This window comes from Cyprinodon variegatus, unplaced genomic scaffold, assembly GCF_000732505.1.
Source record: "Cyprinodon variegatus isolate N-32 unplaced genomic scaffold, C_variegatus-1.0 Scaffold628, whole genome shotgun sequence".
Lineage (NCBI taxonomy): Eukaryota > Metazoa > Chordata > Actinopteri > Cyprinodontiformes > Cyprinodontidae > Cyprinodon > Cyprinodon variegatus.
This window is the reverse complement of record NW_015151081.1, coordinates 241,614-261,418: the sequence shown is the minus strand read 5'-3', so window position 1 is coordinate 261,418 and position 19,805 is coordinate 241,614. Positions and strand designations below refer to the sequence as shown.

General features: G+C 41.1%; 1 protein-coding gene across 1 annotated transcript; it reads right to left on the bottom strand.

Annotated features, from left to right (window-relative positions):
• Window positions 1–5,790: 5,790 nt before the first annotated feature.
• irs2 (insulin receptor substrate 2) lies at window positions 5,791–19,604 on the bottom strand. The gene is made up of 2 exons (XM_015393164.1): window positions 16,023–19,604; window positions 5,791–6,556 (listed from the first exon to the last, which is right to left on the bottom strand). The coding sequence occupies exons 1-2, from the start codon at window positions 19,360–19,362 to the stop codon at window positions 6,552–6,554; spliced, it is 3,345 nt and encodes a 1,114-aa protein (XP_015248650.1). The 5' UTR covers window positions 19,363–19,604; the 3' UTR covers window positions 5,791–6,551.
• Window positions 19,605–19,805: the final 201 nt, after the last annotated feature.

Sequence of the window (19,805 nt, the reverse complement as noted above, 5' to 3'; positions counted from 1 at the left end):
CAGTGGTGAGTCTGACATAGTGGAAAAATTGCAAATCTTCTTTTGGAAAATAAGCTTGTACTGTATGAGTGATGTAAAAAGCAAGGAGAAGAAATGTATAGTCCCATATTTTCTAGAGGTTTGGATTCCTGGTTTTCACTCAGGTGGCACTGGTTCGACTCATGGTATGGGGACTTGCTTTTCCTCATTATTACAGTGGAGAGTATCCACACCTTTCATGCAGAAGACCAGGGTTCAATTCCTCACGGCCTGCATTCTGGGTCACTGAGCAAGACTCTTAACTCCACACTGCTCCACGGGCGCCACACAATGGCAGCTCCCCAAGGGGATGGGTTAAATGCAGAGGTAAATTTCTCCAATATGAAATCAATATAGCTCAATTATTATTATTAAATGGGCTCTTGCATGCTCTGCGTTTAATAGGCGTTCCCTCTCGGGAGCGGGTACAGGGTTGTGTTGTGCATTTTTTTTTTTTTTTAAGTGGAGAGGGCGGGTCTTCTGAAAAATGTATGAAAATCCTCCACTATACCTTTAAGGTTTAACTTCCGAAATATTTAAGAGTAACAAAAAGCCAAACCTGGTAGTACACAGGAAATATGTCAACTATTATTAGTCTCTGAAGAAAACTAAACTCTGCCTGTTTTGATTGGACGGTGGGAATGGAGAATGGAGTTTGTGGGGAACTGGACACTTAAGTCCACAAATGGCCACACAGCCTGTTGGCTTATAAAAAAAAAAGAAAAAGATACACACACGGATACATTCAGCTGCTAATGTGGTGTCCCAGACAGCTTTTCCGGAAGCATACAATTTCCTTTGGAACCACTGTAAGTCCCTGTCCACTAGTCAGATGACTCCCTGGGGGCTATAGGCCACTTTGTGCTACTCATCTGGACCTCTCTCTTACATCTACCCCATCCTACCCCCCACCAACTCCAGATAACGCATATGCTCGCTTGTGTAAATGGATACAGAGACCCTAGCTCTTGCAGACACATGGACGCTATTCACACACAATGAGGTTCAATGGGTTCATATATTGGTATAGAAATTGCAATTTGCATGGCCTTATCAAGAATGCAGTTGATTAAGGCCTAAGGTACGGTACCTTATATCTTTCATATTTGACTCAGTCAACATGAAGCAGTAAAAGTATGAGCCAATCAGCAAACACGCTACTCTTGCAGTATAAGGGCCCAATCAAGAAAGAAAGAAATACTTTAGCATTTTTTCTATCATACATACATTTTGAAAAGAGGAAATAGTGTTTACTGAGACATGAGCAGCAAATCAAACACAGAGATCAAAATAATTTATTCACAGTGAATATTTTACACATAATGTATATTTTCCTTTACTCTCAAGGATTTTATGCTCACATTAGCCCTCTGTGCTCTATCTGTTCTTCTGGGACATCTGCCTAATGTATGTCATCCACCCCAGGGCTATCATTCAATACCTTCTACACCTTCATTCAGCCGACACATCTCTGCAGCTCAAGCTATCTTTTTCCAGCTGTTCTAAACGACCCCTCCACAACAGATCCTATACTTCAAGGACAAATATGCAGTATTCCACCCATGTACAAAAGCTCACCACAGAATTCATAATCCTTTTGAACTTACCGAACTTGCTGCATCTGCAAAATGTTGACATATTTTGTTGAATGTGCTAGCTCAACATAAAGGAGGAAATGTTATTGAAAAAAAATGTATGTATGACCAAAATGTCTGAAAAGATTTTTTCTTTTATGTTTTATCTTCATAAAACATAGTGTCCCTGATTCCATTTAAAAATCAACCAATAGGAGTCATCAGGTGTTATTCAATCTCTGTTTAAATGCAGCCGTTCTGTGACGTTTGTTAGAGAACAGACTAACAAGCAGAGCAGGGAATCAATTGTGGAGAATTTGTGGCAACTCACTGAGCACTGCTGTCATCTAAAACTGGGAAGGACTGTGAAGTATGGTACAGCTGTACGTCTAAACTGACAGGCACTGCATTTATCAGAGAGGCAGCCGGGATGTCCATGCTTGCCTATTAGTTAAAATTGGCAAGGTCTTGTAAAGCCCTACAGGGGTCTACAACCTTATAAATCCAAAGAGCCACTTTACCCCAAGCCCAGCTAAAATAAAAATCGTTTAGAGCCACAATTATCACATGACTTAAAAAAAAAAAAAAAAAAAAAACACACACAAGTTATTTTTGTTAAATATCTACAATAGGAAATCTGTTGCCGTGTTATTTAACACCATACAGTTTTTAAGTATTTTTTGTTTTTAACCATTTAATCAAATAATGAGTGTGATATTTTTTGTCCCTGAAAATTTAAATTATACAATCAGAAACATGGAGTAAACAGAAAATCCATCACAATGTATAAAAAATTACATAAATGACTAATCTAATTTAATATTGAAAGCTGAAAAAAATAGGATATTATGAAAAATATTTCATGTTTGGGGCTTTAAAGGGTGGAAATAGGGACAAAAATAAATGTTTCATTAAGAGGAAGCATTCATTTTGTTCTATATGATATTATTTTATGTAAAAAATAAAGATTTAGTTTCCAAGCTAATGACAAGAAACAGAGAACTAAAAACATTCCTAGTTTTTTAAGTCATTTAGTTGTGAATGGCATTTGTTAATATATTCAAAACAATTAGTTAGTTCTTTATAGTGTTTAGCAACTATTGAGAGCCATTGTAGAGGGTCCAAAGAGCAGCAGCAGCAGCATCATGCCACGGCCATGCTTTTTTCAGCAGTGATGGGATTCTGATGGGAAAGTGGGTAAATCTAAATATAGCACAGTTATGGACAGAAACCTGATTGAGATTAAAGAACTGAGACTGAAATAGAAGTTTGGTTTTCAGCAGGATATTCAACGCTAACATGCAACTAGAGCTACGATGGAATGGCTTAGATGTCCTTCAAATTGTCCTGTCAATGTCAAAGCCTTACTGAAACTAAAAACCTGTAACAAGACTTGAAAAAACATTAAAAGTTGCTCTCCCCTCAATCTGATTGAGCTCAAGCATGACTGTTAAAAAAGGGCAACATGTTCTCTCCTTCTTTTAACTAAATATCTAAACCCAGCTTGAGACGATTACATATTAAACTGTAATTGCAGTAAAAGTTGGCTTAAAAAGGTTCATCACAGAGATGAATGCAAATGATCACCACAATTTGAAGATTTTAATTCATATTAAAAGGTTTAAATTAAATTTGCTTTAATGTTGTACTGTTTTTTTTTTATCTTCTGTTTTTGTGACACTTCTACTAAGAAGTATAAGCACACAAAACATGAAACCATGATTCAAGCAAAGGATTGTAGGACCAGAACAAAAGATCCTTAATGTTTTTAAAATAATTCATCTGGAGGAATGCATGATTAAAAACGGAGGGAGGAATAAGGGTGAAAATATGTTATCAATGTGGTATTTAATTATTTCCTGGTTGTTTCATCATTCTGGTTTGATTGGTGTGGCTGGGGGTGGGGACAACTAGGCACAAAAACAATAACAGCGCTAATGTTGCAGCTAAAGCTACATCAGCTCTACACCCAGCTTCAAGGCTGTAATTTGACTAGAGTGATAAAACAAGACGTACTTCCTTTGATCCCTTGTGTGTTTCAATAGGTAATTGATTTGACTCCTCTAATGAGTACACAATTTCATAAAAAATGATTTCTTCTGAGCATCGAGGTGCAAAATAACACATAATAGTCTTCAATTTTCTTAAATATCATTTATTGCATGTATCTATAAAGAATCATTACAATCTAAAGCAATAAGCTAAGTTTAAATTATCATTTCTTATTAGCATCACGATGTGCATGATATGAAATATTTACAATGAAGACACAGCGAGGGATGCCATAGCCCATGTCGTAACCTTTTATGATGCTGAATAAAAACATTTTCCAAAATGCAAAACACTGCTCAAAAACACCCAAAATATTTCATTAGCAAAAAGAAAGAGGGGGGAAAAGCCAAAAAAGCTTTTCATTTCAAATTTGGAGGACAAAAAAAATTGTACAAACAGCAAACATTTTTGATTTTAACCTTTAAAAACAGTAACATTGTTTCTACATTTGGTTCATCTCAGTAAACTAATTTTCAAAAAGGTGTAAATATTGCATAGATGCCAGTTGTGTTGTAGTATCAAGAAGTAATTGTGTCAAGTATTAATATTTTTTTCAATTTTTTTTTCTTTTTTTTTCTGAATTACAGCATTAGAAAATGTCCTTATAGTGGCATCCATTTTGCAAGACTATCCAATGACAGTTACAAAATAAAAAAAATCAAAAGCCAAACCTTGTTGGTTAGCATATAACTTAGTGCTTTTGTTGTATCAGAAGAGTTCACTCAAACACAAACTATGTACAGTACAAACATATTGTTTAACTTAACACCTCTGAAATTTTATCAGCATTTTCTCAGATGCAGTTCTCTGTAACACCCCACTATTTACAGTATATAGGCGAAGGTAAAGTACCTGTGAGTTCAGATAAATAAGAAGACGCTTCCCTTGATTTATCTTTTTCATTCAGCGAGTGTAAGTGTGGTGGTTCCCGTTTAGTACATCTGGATGTCGCGTTGTTGGAGCCCGTGTTCCTCAGCTCAGAACACGGCACGTACTACATTCAGCATGTCTTGTGTTACAATCTGGAAAGTTTATAAATGCAGAACCGTGCAGAAGACGACTAATCAAAGGGACAAGCCCAGCCGTCATAGGTGTATATGTGCCACATTGCTTTGGTGGCGAAGCTCTGCAATGAGGCATCAGGTGAGGGGAAAGAAAATACTATCCTAGGCTGTATAAATCGCTTGCAAACATTCAATCTCCTGACACTTGTTCTGACTGGGCAAGGACCAGTTACCAGTATTAGGTTTACAAAAGTTAAGCTTTTAAAACTGCTAAAAAAAAATTCCGCCATAATGTTCCCTGGCTGGAAAGCGTACCATACTTTAGCCTTGCTTAGAAATAAAAACACATTCAACTGTTTGGAAATATTTCTGGTTGGCAAAAAGAAGGGCAGTCATTTCTGTGGAAACCACAGGAGTGTTCATTACTCTCGTTGGAAATAAAAAATACTTTACCAGCTAAAGCAGGCGAGCTAACTAAGCAGACAGCCTACATAATTAGCCCACTTACTGATATCTACTGTATATTCTGTTCAATAAGCCCTTGATCAAATTTTCATTGTAAATTTTTGCTCAGGTCTGTTTCAAAATAATAAATAGAAATAAGGGATAAGAATAGTCATTATATACATCTGTTTTAAATAAAAGCAATAGTGTTTAAATTTTTGTTTAGGATTTCAATCCAAGTATCTTAGTACCTTAAAACTGTTGCGTTTTTCTTCAAAGTTAACATTAAAACATTAGAATCTCATACCGGCCCATGCTTAGACCAGATGGGTCATAGCGTCCTGCAGGCCTTGTGCAGGAAGTCAAAGATGAACTGAGACTTGTGCTTTAACAATCACACCCATGATGCTCTGCTGCCTGCACCTTAGTAGGTGCTGCTAAGGTTTTTCTGTGTGAAAACACCATGTCATACATAATAATAAATATATTACTATGGATTTTGAATACATATTTTTTGTCATACAAGTGGCAAGATAAGGAAGTTAATCTCAGAGAGGCTGGCTCTGATAAACATTCAGTCACTTAAAATGATCGGGTAAATCTTTGATACTGTATGTAAAGGTCCAACCAAAAAGAGTCCATCAGAATGAGGCTGATGGTTAGAGTAAGGCTTTGGATTGTTGTTGTTTTTTTTTATATATATATATATAATTTTTTTCTTTTTATTTTCACATTCACCTCTGAAAATAAATATTTCATATATATATATATATATCTACTTGTTGACTTGGTGCTGAGGTATTTCTTGTGTAAGCAAACGTAACCTTTGACTTTTAAATATGCTCACAAACGCCGTCTCTTTTTGCTGAACAACCCTGTATACAGATTCTCACCCTTTTCATTTAATGCAAACATACACTATTGATAAATAAATAAATATGTGTTCATCAGTACTCATGAAAGGTTGTTTTCTTTTGTTGATTTTTTTCTTGCATGTAGTTGTTAGCTCATGCTCTCCGGGTTTGGTTCACAGGTTTTATGGTAAGAAAAATCTGACTACTACTTGGCTAAAGCCAAAACAAAACAAGTTTCTAAGTCTGGAAATGGACATAAGTTAAACAGATGATGATCTAATAATGTGCAGAACAGTTTGAAGGCCTAAACGCAGAGATAAAGTTACCCATCAAGTGTTAAGAGTTTTATATTCTGTTAGAGTTCTTTTTCTAGCACTACAGCAGCAATGGCACCTGGATGTTTGGGTGCTGAGAAAAAAAAGGAGAGGGATTTAGGTAAAGGGTCCAATGTCCATTTGTCCAAGGTTATGGCCGCAGCATAAAGTTGAAGGGACGTCAGCTGTCCAGCTGTTGCAGTGGTGACCTTGTCATCAGGATGCAGCAGAATTAACTTTCACAGCAAAGGAAGGGAAAGGATGAGGAACGCTGGGAAGACCAATGAGTCTTCACTCTGAAATAGAAAAAAGAAGAAAATAAGACTTTTTAGATTTACCGGTATTAACACTCTGTGGTTAAGGGTATGCATTCATTACTATTTAAACAAATAATGGAAGAAAAAGCCCACAGTTGAAAAACATTAGGGTTCTGTTTCAGAAGGAGCTGTGTAGTCTCTGCAATGAAATGATAATCTAGCATCTTGAGAGGCCTGAGTGCAAAACAACTCAACACTGTAACCTTTCAGAGTGTTTTTAACAACAGAACTTGGTATTTCTTGTGTTTGAGGGGAGTGTTGCAGTATGCTTGTGCTCTGAGAAGGTTGCAAGTTTGATTCCCACAGCCTGCGCTCTGGGTCCCTGAGCAAGATCCTTAACCCCACACTGCTCCCCGAATGCTGCACAGTGGCAGCCCACTGTTTCCCAAGGGGATGGGTTAAATGCAGATAAATTTCTCCAGTGTGAGATCAATTAAGTTACATTATTATTATTAATCATTATTATTTTTACTTCTCAAAAAGGTCATCATTTACTACTTGAGCTTCAATGTGAGTCAATGGTATTTAGGCTGTTTGGAGGAATTAAATATTAAATAAATAAAAGATCAAAAAATAAATTAAATAAATAAAAAAGAGATGGTTTAGTTTAAGGTATAAAGCAGTTTCTTCAATCCTGGTCTTCAGGATCCACTGGCTTACATAGATGTTTCCCTGCCTCCAAACACCTGACTTAAATAAATTGAAGATTAATGGGGCCTCTACAGCCCTTGGTAGCAGCTGAGGAGGGAATTCAATCATTAGATTCAGGTGTGCTGAAGCAGAAGCTTTTCTAAAAGATGCAGAACCCTATTAGAGGCCCCTGAGATAAACATTTGTGTGGCATACCTGCTGGTTGGTAAGGTTATATTGAAATCTTTAAAAGAAAAGGATCTTAAATGGAGGTAGGTGGAAATTTCTCACACCTTTAATCATAATGCTGGATCCCCACGAAACATAAGATGTTACTGTTTAACTTGTTCTATGCTTTTATTTTGTCAAACAACCCAGATATCCCATTGACTACCTAAAAGGAGAAAGCACTTCGGTTTTGGAATCCTATAGAAAACTAAAAACCACCCAGTGTACCTGTGTGATCAGCAGCTAACAGTTAGCCGGTCATATATTGTGTCTCTTTCTCCAATATTCTGCCAGATAAATAATTTTAATGTTTTTAATGTTTACTGGGGAATTTCTAACACAATTTAAGGTTTATAAAATTGCTATCCTATTTGAGGAAACATATCAATATGATGTTAATGAGTCAAAACTAGGCTAAATAATCATTATTGGATCAAAGATAGTTTACAATAGCTGTTTATTTTGAGGTTGCTTTCTAAAAAAAAAAAATGCATATAGTTTTGCTTGTTTTTCATAAAAATAAAAATAAATTATTCATTCTCTACACCTCTATATGTTTAAAAGTTATTTATACAACATTATGGATTTGATTTTTCAGCAAAATCCACTATGAGTAGTTTGCAATTGTGCTGTATTATCCCTCAGATGGCACACACTTGACCAGCATGTGCTGTTATGGAAATGGAAAAAAAACAGCATGGCATTTAAAATCTCCTGATTTGAAGAAAAAAAAAAGAAAACACTAATACTTTACCCATACAAAGCACTTCATCTGTCCCTCGCACTCAAACTTAAGTGTTTTCTGATACTCTGAGAGCAGAGTGGTTGACGTCTAGCTTTTCTCTCAGTGGAAAGCTGTGCTGACCTTATGCCCCTCTGTACATGTTTGTGGGGTTTCATTTGCATGCAGGGCTATCAGATAGAAGCGGAAGTCTTGGCTGGCTGACATAAACACACACACGCACACACACAGATAGCGGGTGCATTTCTTCTCTCATTCGCTGCCCCCTCTGCTTCTTCCTGGCCATGTAGAACAAGAGCTGTTTTCACAAAGCTGAATGTGATCATCATTCTCTGAAACAAGCCTTTCATTCAGAATCTGCTGTATAGCCCCCTCCCACCCTCTCTCCATCCATTCAAATCATAAACATACAAACATACACACTTCTGCTCTCTATCTCTGCTCTATACAATCTGCCCTGAAGGTAAATGTCGATTGCAATGTTAGTTCTACAGAGAAGAAAGCACAGGGAAGCTGCTTTGGGGGGGTGTCCGGGATGCAAATAACTGGATAATTGATTTTACTCCTGAGGCCACCTGTGCTGGCGGAGACTGAGGAAAACAGACGCAGTGGGGAGGGAAGCGGTGGAAAAACCACAGTAACAGAGTGAACCTGACAGAGAGGAACGGGAATGCAGTGAGGTCATGGGACTCAGAGACCATGCCGATCCAAATGTGTGTGTGAGGGGATGGGCTAGTCAGCAGCCTGTAGAGGCAAGCACTTGGGTGAGAATGACTGTGATCTGCCGGGAAGGCAGTCTGAATCACCTTAACAGCTCAGACCAGCAACCAGGTGTGGTTGTGAAAACAAATGGATGCATCACTTTTTTCTACATCCTTTCTCCGATTCCTTCTAAGAACAATAACTGCAAAGACCAGGATCAGCCACACACAGCACTTTTCAAACCAAAGAAGATTGTGGCAAAGAAAGGGGTGGGAGGGAAGATTTGGTGAAGGGGGGCTGTTACAAGGAGGAGGGGATTGGAGATCCAACAGGGGAATGAACCCAGTAGCCTCTACCCCTCCTCCTTTTTACAAGCACATGCATACACACCCCCACCTCTCCCTGCTACTAAAAGCCCACTCCCCCCCTCGCATACCTGCCCACCCACACCAACTCAGACACACAAAAGCCCTGTTCATTATTTATTTAGTTCACTCAAGCTAAAATTAGCCCCCTGTCCCTTTCAGGGATACAGCTATGTATTAGTAATCTCTTTTCTGGCTCCTTATTCTCTGTTTGTTGATTATCCACCAGTTTATTTGAATATTTGTCTTCAAAACCTGAGCAGTAAAAGATGGAACAGACAGGTCTGCCTTCTTTGTTTACATTCCTGAACCCGGTCAGCTCCTCCCTGATCTACAGCAGCGCTGAGGTCAAACAAACAGCGGCTGACAATGCTGACCTACCACACTTCTGCCGGAGCAACAAAACAAAAACATCAAGAGAGTTTGCGGTCTCTCTCCAATTCATATGAAAGTAGAGATGCACTAATCAATATGCAAAAGCCTGGTTGTTCGTTTCCTTCCAGCTCATACATGCAAAATTTGTGTTGGCATCATTTTAGATCAGTTAATGAACAGCCTTTTTTCTAAATCCAATAAAGGTTCATTTTTGAGCAGGTTTAAGACTAAAAGGCATGTTTTTTTCCTGTCATCTGTAATAGGAAATATATCTAAAGGCAGAATCAGAGAGTCAGACTTAAGGGAAAACTGGAAGTCGGTATTGGCAAGGCGTGTTGTCTTATTATTCTAGATGAACATACCGCTCATCCTATTTAAAGCCCTTTTATTGCAATGATTAAAAAAGGTGTCATGAGTGACTAAAGTTGTCTCCAACACGGTCCATTACCTTACCTAACCTTTGTTGCACATGGTAGGTAAAATTTTATAAAACCTCTGTTTTTGCTTAATTTGTGAAAATGTTCAAACTAATACATTTAATGATATTTCTGGTCACCAAAAGCACAGGCACCCATGTCATGTTTACTAAGTAACACCAATGTTAGTTGCCTTTGGCATGTCTAAGCAGCTGCCTGCAGGTGCTACATAAGCTGATAGCCTGGTTGATAATCCAGTTAGTATCGTTTGTAATATTCTGCACGATAAAGACCAAAGGACCAAATTAGTATAATATTCTTCATAATAAGCATCAGAAAACGTGCACTACATCTGCTCCATATTTACCCTCTAATCACTATATGATACTCCAAATGGCTATTATGTTACAGATAACAAAGCCCTCACTGTCATGATCAACATCTCATATATTTTGAAAATAGTATTTCGGTTTTTTTCTTATTTAAAATGAAAGCAGTAGTTTTTTATGTGTTAAGTATGCAAAATTTTATATTTTTTACAATTTATGAACGCAGCATCAAATTCTCATCCAGAACGATGTCCAGTTTGTAGCTGGCAGAAACAGGGAGGAAGTAACCCTTGTAGATAAAATTAGACAACAGTTATTTGACTTAAAGTAATTACTTAATCCATCAATCAATTATCAGCACAACAGCTGCTCTATTTTTAATTCAGGTGTCTGAAATAATGGATGTGACAGCTCCATTCTCCCACAAGAGCATCTTACTGGCAGAAGGCCTATCTAGAGACAGAAAGTTGGACGAATGCTTAGGAGAACACATGTTTCACAACCTCCCAAACCAAGCACCATGCAGCGGTCCCCTCTCACCTGGCTTGTGTTTGTGAACAGGACAAATATGAATATATAAGGATTGCGTACTTGCATCAAACACGCAGAGCCACTCTATTTGCATCACCTTTCGAAAAACAAGCAACCGAACAATGTCTAATCCTGAAGTGAATGTAATCCGTCTTACCTCCAAGCTAAATTGAGGATACGTGAGGTTTGTTTTGATCTCGCGCTGGAACATCCCGCCCTACTTTGCTCAAAGAGTTATGTATCAGAGTCGCTGCTTACGTGTGTCTGCAGGGCAGGGGATGTTCAGGACAGGTGAAGATGCATACTCCACCATTTGAATATTCAAAATGAGCATTAAAAATATGAGGGAGATGAGACGGGGGAGAAAAAAAAGAGGCAGGATCCTTTGGCTGATTTTCTTAAACAACTGTCAGTTGTCTGTAAAACCCATAGAACGCAGTTGGTAAACAAAAACAGAAACCTAAGAGTGCTGCATGTGGAGAAGGTGTATTTTTGTGCGAATGAAAGAAAAGAAAAGGAGGGCGAGGGGAGAATGAAATCACATGGCCTCTGAAAAACAGAAACCAGGGTCTTCGGAGAGCGACGATAAGGAGAAATGGGGGAGGAGAAGGACGCACATGAGGAGTGAAAGGGGGGGAGGGTTTGTGGTTGGCTTCTTGAAACTGCTTGGCCACGCCCCCAGCTCCCCTCTGTCTCGCACACATAGACAGGCACAGACACACACACCCTCTCCCTCTGTTGTTGTGGTGGCAGATGGCGGCCAGTCACTGCCGTATTGTCACTCTCCTCGGAGGGGCCAGATAACCAGTGAGTACTGCTTGGAGGGGCAGGTGCAGAAACCCCTGACCCCACTGCACCCCCCCCACTACCCGCCATCTGCTGATAGCTGTATATGTACGCACATGGTAGTGGCACTAAAAGTCAGAATGTGTGACTGGTGGGTGTATTTTTGGGGAGAGGGGGGTGGGCAAGAGGTATGATCCCACAAATGGAGAGCATGAGTCAGTTTTGCCCCTCTGTCCGTACCCGTGCATGACTACTTTTAGTCAGAAAGCCAAATGTTTTTTTTTTTTTAAAAGAGAGGGAAATTTGGAACAGAAATGAGAAAAGGATGAAAAAGAAATTAATTAAACAAAAGGCTTGAAGAAAAGATGTTAGGACACCAGACACGCCTCCCGTTTACCTTTACAGACTGAAACATAGAAATTTAAGTGAGTGGATTTATCGTAATCCTTCTAACACAACACCATCTGACACTCAGACAAAAAAATGACAAAGGCTGTGTTTCAATCAAAGTTTACTTCAGGGCATTAGGAAAAATTGACAAAGCAGTCTAAATTTGGCTGAAAACCTTCTCTGCGTTTTCAAAACATGTTTTTACGTGTCCTTCAAAAAGATTTAGCCTCTTTTAACAAAGTGCTGTGGTGCATAAACAAAGATGGACACACCTAGAAGTTTTCACATCTAACAAGTCATCACATTTCATCTGGTAAAAGTGTGAAGGCAAAGCTGCACCTACTAGATCTTTTCTCGACTTTTTATTTTTGTTTGTTTTGGCATTATGATCTTTTGACATTTTGTTTTTCTGAAACTATCCCACATAATAGAGGAAAAATCTTCTGCAGGTTCTTTAATAGAGGTTGTAGTTTTAAATCCAAAACAATGAAAAGCAATTTCATGCCTTTTCGTATCTATCTTTGTTTGATACTAGTATCAAACCCAAACAAAGAGTATTGAAGTACCTGCTTTTGGTTGATATGTTTATACTGTAAAATCATAGGAGTACTTTACTTAGTTTTAATGAGTAAAGCTATTAGAAAAAAGGAATTTGGCTCACCAACTGGAGTGGATCAAGGGAATAACTGTCTTTTCCAATAATGTATAGTTGCCTCTCTAATATAATGGTTTTTTTTTATCAATTCTTTATACAAACATCTCTCTATTCTTAAGTCCAATGCAGCAATTTTGACTGCAAACTTCCAGCAAATCTGGACCGTAGCAATTTGACTAACTGGCTTATTATTTCTGCCATTTTCAAAAGAGTTAATTTGAAATTCACAACACAAACATAGAGAAATATGGCAACCGTTGGCAGGCCAATAACGTTTTCAACTGAAACTTGCAGAACTTCCTTTGTACACTGGCAAATAGGAAGTGTTTACAAATGTACAGCTTCTTCTTCCCTTATGCAAAACTGTGATCAAGGATGCGAGATAACAACAGGTGATGGCCGAATGTACCTTAAGTATTGCTGGAATGCAAACAATGGCATACCCGACTATCACAGGGGAATGCAGCAAAGCCTGTCGTCTTGTAGTAAAGAGGTGTGGCCAATGTTTAGAATTTTGATGCCAGAGGTCTTTCACCTCCAAATGGAGGGATACTGATTCTTGCTTTCTGCTGTCCAACTAGCCTTTTGCAACTAAGCATGTGCAAACATCAGACTTTGTCATCCTTTTCAGAGAGGTAAAACTGTAGACAGTATAGATAGACTAATACATCAGCCGGCCGATATCTTGTGCTGATATTTGCATTTTTTTTCTTCATCAGCATTTGCCGACTCATGGTTGTGCAATCAGCTGCCATGCCTTGCATTCACAAGCGCATTCATTGTCCTCCATTTGCTCTTTGTTAATGTTTATTTTTTAGTTTTTGTTAACAACTTTCATTTTTTTCTTTTTCTTTTGTTATTGTTATCATTCAGATGAAAGAAAAAAGTAACATCACCTTCTAAAATCAAAGGCACATATCGGGGATTGGTTAGACTGATGTCAAAAATAATCGGTGTTGGTCTTAAGAAAATCTGTGATCTCAATCACTAGTAATTAGCCTTATTTCAACCAGCAGCAAATGGAAGGGGTGGGAGAGAGCTGCTTTATACAGCCAAGAAGAACTCCACCTCTTTCTCATGAAATGGACGTTTAGATCAAAGAAACAATACAATGAAAAATCTCAGCTGTCTTAAAATTTAACTTTTAAAAACCCCGGTAGTGCTTTGCAGTGTAGTTTACTGCATATGAAAAACAAATTCTCATTCTGTTCACATAATATTGTCAAACAAGCCTTCTCATACAGCCTTGTAGTTCTAACCTTTTGGAGGTTTTAATTTGTTATACTTCGAAGTGACTGCAACAAGACAAGATTTATATAACTATTAAAGTGGTTTTTACCAGCATTTGGTCAATAAAGAGTTACGTTTGTTTCATCAAGGCTTTAGTCGGAAATGTTTTATGTGAAGAAACAGGCCTAAACAGAGTAAAATAAAAAGTTTTCAGCCAATAATATTAAGAGAACTGATTTATACATAATAAATAATTAATTTCCATTATCACTGTAAAGTTGAGGATATGAAATGTAGAGAGGGATGAAATGGAAGTACAACGTGGGAAAGGGGTGAATTTACTCAGAAGGATATCCACTCAAAAGCAAACCTCAGTATTTTTCAACCAATCCGGGAAGATTTTCCACAGACCAGGAAGGGCACAAGCTTACAAGTTCACGTGTGTCCTCACCCAAAACATGTTTATCAAACCTTGTTCTTCTAAAAGAACATTTCATTGGCATGTTTGTGAAGTTGCTCACAGTGGGGGAAAAGAAAAGAATCCTCCCATTACAGCCCCCCTTTCTAAGTCCATCCCACCAGGTTAGAAAAACAAGTGAGCATTCACCTCTCCCAGCAACCTTTGCACACTGCCCGCATTCCAGCCCTGAAACCCAGTACCTGACAATTGATAAACAACTGACTCACTTGTTTTTCTGGGGAACCCGATGACTTGCACTGAGCTTCACGCTGACTGCGGCTCACAGAACGAGAGCCTGGCTGAGACCAGAGATGGGGAGACGGTTGTGAAAGCACAAACACTAATTAAACTCTACTATTTCACCACTGGGAACACAGACTTCTGTGACTCACAAAGATCCCGACTCTCCCTATTTTCTTTTCAAGCAAACAACAACTTCTGACATGCCCCTGACGGGATCATCCATCTCTGTAAATAATCCCTTCCGTTTACACATGTATGAAAGGCCACTGATGCAACACTGAATGAAATGAGGTGAAAGGTAATATTATGATGGGGGATATGTCCCCTCCCCCTCCGTTCCACGCACACACAGACATAGCCTTTCCATGGTTACAAAACACTGTCTAACATATGCAGAATGTAATATATATATATATATATGTGTGTGTGTACAATATTAGCCAGTGTAGTTCCTTTAAGACCAGCATCATAATGTGGTGCGTCACTGACTATGGTTTTATATATATATATATATAAATATGTATATTTTTTTTACATACTGACGTGTTAGAGATCTGCGTCACTGTAGGAGAGCAGAGCAAACCATTCACACAAAACATACAAAGGCAGAGTCAAGCCAGAGTAAATACAACCGTTGGAAGTCGTTTCAAAATAAGACTCTGCAGATAATTATTAAAGAAAATGTAAACTCCTATCAGCTAATTAAGTTAAAATAATTGGCTACTAAAAAAAAGCAGAACACTGCACACATAATAGACAAGTGTTTTGTAAATGTGCCTCCTTTCTTTGCCTAACCAAAATACCTAAAATCTTATTTAGAAAGAAAAGAAAATCTGTTTCCAGGCTTTCAGCTCTGCACTTTAAAACAAGATAAAAGACCTCCTCATCATCTCGCAGCCTTGGGATTTTAAATGATGGGTGGAACTAGTAGGTGACTAATCCTATCTAAACATCACAGCCCACACCCAGTAGCCATGTTAATAACTAGTTTACTTCTCTGAAGCTCGTGTAGCCTGTGTTTACATATATCAGCAGTGGAAGAGTTAAAAAAATAAAAAAAAAGAGACAGAGCTGATGACTGGGTGCTGGTTATTTTTAACATTATTCAGAGTCACAATTATGAGATTCTAAAAGAACTTAAAGTTTAAAATTAATACAGAGCATGCTTGCATCTATGATGGTCTTATGCAGATGACGTTAACTTTTATAACAGAAAGAATCTCATGACATGCACAGCCAAACTCTTCAGACTGTGAAGTCCGATCAAGGCGGATCTTGATCCTACTCTGCCCTTACACCACTCCCTTTATGAATGAAAAACCTACTGAATGAATGGGTGTGTGCAATGACGATAAACACTCACCTTTCACAGCAGCAGTAGTAGTCTCCTTGAATCCCAGGCTGGCATAAGGGCTGGCGCTAAAACCATTTAGGCCCCCTTTGCAGCCGCAAGCCGTCTTGAACCTCAGGATTTCGTCGCACCCCCCTAATCTGCCCCCTCCAAGGTTTCCCTCCATCAGGTTTAAGGCAATGTAGTTCAGTCCATTCTGATACCCCGCTGACGTTTCCCTGCACATGGGGCTGTTGTGGTCTTCGCCAGGCCCCTCGGAGCTTTGCACAGAGCGGGACACGTTTTCCACAGAGGCGGAGCTGTGCCGCTTGGCGTCGTGGGCAAAAGATGGGCACACTGGCGTCACAGTAGTAGTGGAGGAGAAGGTCTCGGAGCTATGTCGGCGACGCCCCTGAGGGTCTGCCCGGATAACTTTGGCCCCCCGGTTTGGATCTACAACTGTGTGAGATAACGAAGGACCCCCAAGCAGGAAAGAATCTACTGGCACTGGGGGTACGACATCCTCTAAGCTACTTTCAAGGCTGAGTCTCTTCATACATGCAGTGGGGCTGGTGGGAAGGGGGGTGGCATCGGTCATACGGGGAACAGATAAAGGAGGAGGGGGGGCAAAGGTCATCTCTGTGTAGTCACCTTTGGTAAGAGCAGGCGGCTCTAACACAGGACTTCCTTTCTGTCCCATCTCCTTTGTCTCCGCCTCTGTTCTCCTCTCATCCTCTTTGCTCTGATCTCCCTGTGTGCCCTGCCGGCTGCTTCCCACACTGGGACAAATCAAAACTTCAGGTGTGTGGTTCAGACACCCTGCTGAGTGGGAATCCTCTCCTTGGTGTGATTCAAGGTGAACCGGTGAACTCATATCAATGTTAGCATAGTCTGACAATGACAGGGCTCCACCATCTATGCACATTACACTTCCAGCCTCTGAGTTCTCCATCAGCGGGACATGGGCAGCTCCACCAAATTCTATGTTGATGTATTCTCCAGGGCTGCGAGGTTCTGAGGGAAGAGGATGCTCGCTCATACATGGTAGTGTTTTAAGGGATTCCAGAGCCAGGCGGGTGGGGCGACACACCTTACTGCGATGCAACATTCCTCCTTCTAGCCGAGTCAGTCTGAGAGGAGAGGGGAGAGAGGACGGAGTGCCTGGCGTACATGGGGAGCTGCTGCTTCCCGATTCTCCAGGGGAGACGGGACCACCGGTGGACTCTTCTTCTATCCGCTGTCTCTGTAAACTCATCACAACATACTGATCAGTGTCAGATGACCCATTTCGCTGTAACTGTCCTTTGACTAATCTTTGTAGAGAGTTGTAACAAAAAGGTGGTCTGTGGTGGGGCTGTGGGTCCCCCGAGGGACTGAGATGGTAGTCAGGAGGTGTGAGAGAAACCGGAGCATCAACAGGAGACATGTACAGGTACTCTCCAGTGTTTGGCTTTCCATCACTGCTTTCCACTGACATCTTCTGCCCACACCACATTGGCATGTAACCACTGTCCTCCAGAGAAACACTGCCAGGGGAGTCCTTGCGTGGGGCCAGCCCTGCGGTGCAGGAGTGTGAACGGGGGTTTATGATCTGTTTGGGAGCAGAAACACACATGGGGCTCATGGGCATGTAGGGGCTGTCCTTGGACCCTGGAGTCTGGGGTCCGGCTCCAGGCATCATGGGCATGTAGCCACTGTCACCATGGAGACTGTTAGAACTGCTGTGAACGTCCCTGTTGTCTTCTAACCCGCTTCCTTTAGGTGAGGCTGTGTGGCACCTCAGAGAAGACTGGCTTCCACTGGTGTACGTGGCTCTCATCAGAGTGTACTCATCCAGAGAAGCTGAAGACACCTGAGGGGGCCGCCTCTGCTGGCGGGGGGTAGTAAGGGAGTATGTCCGCTTTCGATAGACTTTATCCAGCTCTGACATTCGCCGGTAACCATTCTGATTTTGCCTCTCCATCACCATGTAACCATCAAGTTCACTGCCGTCCCTAGAGGGTGGGGTATCGGCTTTGAGAGACTCAGGAGTGTTGCTACGTAGGGTTAGTGGTAACCTGAGGTCCCGTGCATCGGCAGGGCTGGAGCCATATTCCTCACACGAAATAAAGCCTGCATCACTGGGGGAGCCTGAGAAAGATGCACTGCAGCTGGAAGGGCGGGGGACACTGCTGTCCACACATGAGGACACATTTCCAGCACATGGGGTCGCCACAGGTGGAGAATGGGACAGAGGCATTGACATAGACTTACTGTGCTGGAGGGTAGATGATTCAAAGGTTAAAGACGGGCGTGCTGTTATGGTGTGGGACCGGCTTAGAAGGGTCCTGTGGACCCCTGGGCTGAGGGGGCTCTCAGTGACAGACATTGGGCGTGTCATGGTGCCATCGCCCTCACTGGCGGTGCGTATCCGGCAAGATAAGCATTTACTACTCACTGGAGAGGTGGTAGATGTGCTGTCAGTGCGGGACCTGCGGGAGAGCCCGGTCTGACTCGGGGGAAGATTATTCAGGTGTCTCCTTGTTGGTACAGATATGGGGTTGGTGCTGGATGACTGGCTTTTACTGCGCGGGCGGAACTCCGACAGCTCCTTCATCGCTTTCATGGCCTCCAGGATAGTTTCATGAATATTTTGAGCCACCACCGAGTCGTCAGCTTGCATCCACAGCTCACCGGGACCGATGACTGCAGACCGACCCACCTCGATGAAGAAAAAGCTGTCGGAATGGCCGCACCTTCGGATGTTCATCAGCTGTAGTACGACGGAGGCGACCTCCGAGTTGAGTTTAACGAAGCTGATCATCCGGCTGGAGAGGCAGAGCCTGTAGACGCCGGTTAGATTCCTGCTCTGACCCAGTCCTCTGGATTTTACGTTGACTTGCCATACCTCCTTGTAGGCGGCGGCAACCGGCGTTATTACACCGTAACTCGCCTCGTCGAAGCCAACCAGCGAGGACGCAGAGTTGGACGCCGAGCCGTCACATACTTTGGCCTCAGCCGTCAGGTCCGTCAGTGCGCGGTACCAGCTCTCCTGTTCCTGCTCGCTTTCAGCCGCCACGGCAAAATACTCATCCTTGGTGTAAAGAGCAATGAGATACCTGTGTTTGGCGTCCGCTCTCTTGCTGACGTTGAGGCAGCAGTCCAAAGGAACAACTCTCTTGGCGGCGGACTTGTTTCTCCATTTCTTTTCGCTCTCGTAGTACTCCAAGCGCGCAGAAAACCCATCGCACGGCTCCTTTAAAACGAAAAAGCGCTTGTGCCCGTGTTTCTGTTTCTTCAGATATCCACATTTCTTCGCGCTGTTATTATTGCTGTTTATATTACAAGCGTTGGTCATAAGCGACTGACCGCCCGCGGCCGGCGGACTCGCCATTCTTGCGTCCCTTTTTAGACCAAACCAGAGCGCAGCGCTTTAATTTCCAGGAGCAGCTTGGAGAGAAAAAGGAAAAATAAAGAGGAAAAAACAAACTCCGCGCTTTATTCTTTATCCTCTATTTCCAGAACTACACTTGCGCTTTTCTTCTCCTGCAGCCAAGCAATAAATAACACATGTCGACTGATGTTGAGACTGAAGAGAGGAAACAACATGTGACGGTCTACACATTCAGCTTTGGCTTAAAAAAAAAAGGAAGGGAAAGGAGAAGGAAAAAAAAAAAAAAGCTCACTCACACATACACACCGGCTGTGGGCGGTGCGCCCTGAGCTCATTGGGCTTATTGGTGGAAACGGATGAATGCTGTAGAGAGAGGAGGCGCAGGCCCTCCTACTATTACTCTGCCCTCTTCCGACTCATTTACGCGCAGTCACACAGCAGCG

What these genes read in the sequence shown, in the direction of transcription:
- irs2 (XM_015393164.1), bottom strand. Translation starts at nt 19,362, where the DNA reads ATGGCGAGTCCGCCGGCCGCGGGCGGTCAGTCGCTTATGACCAACGCT.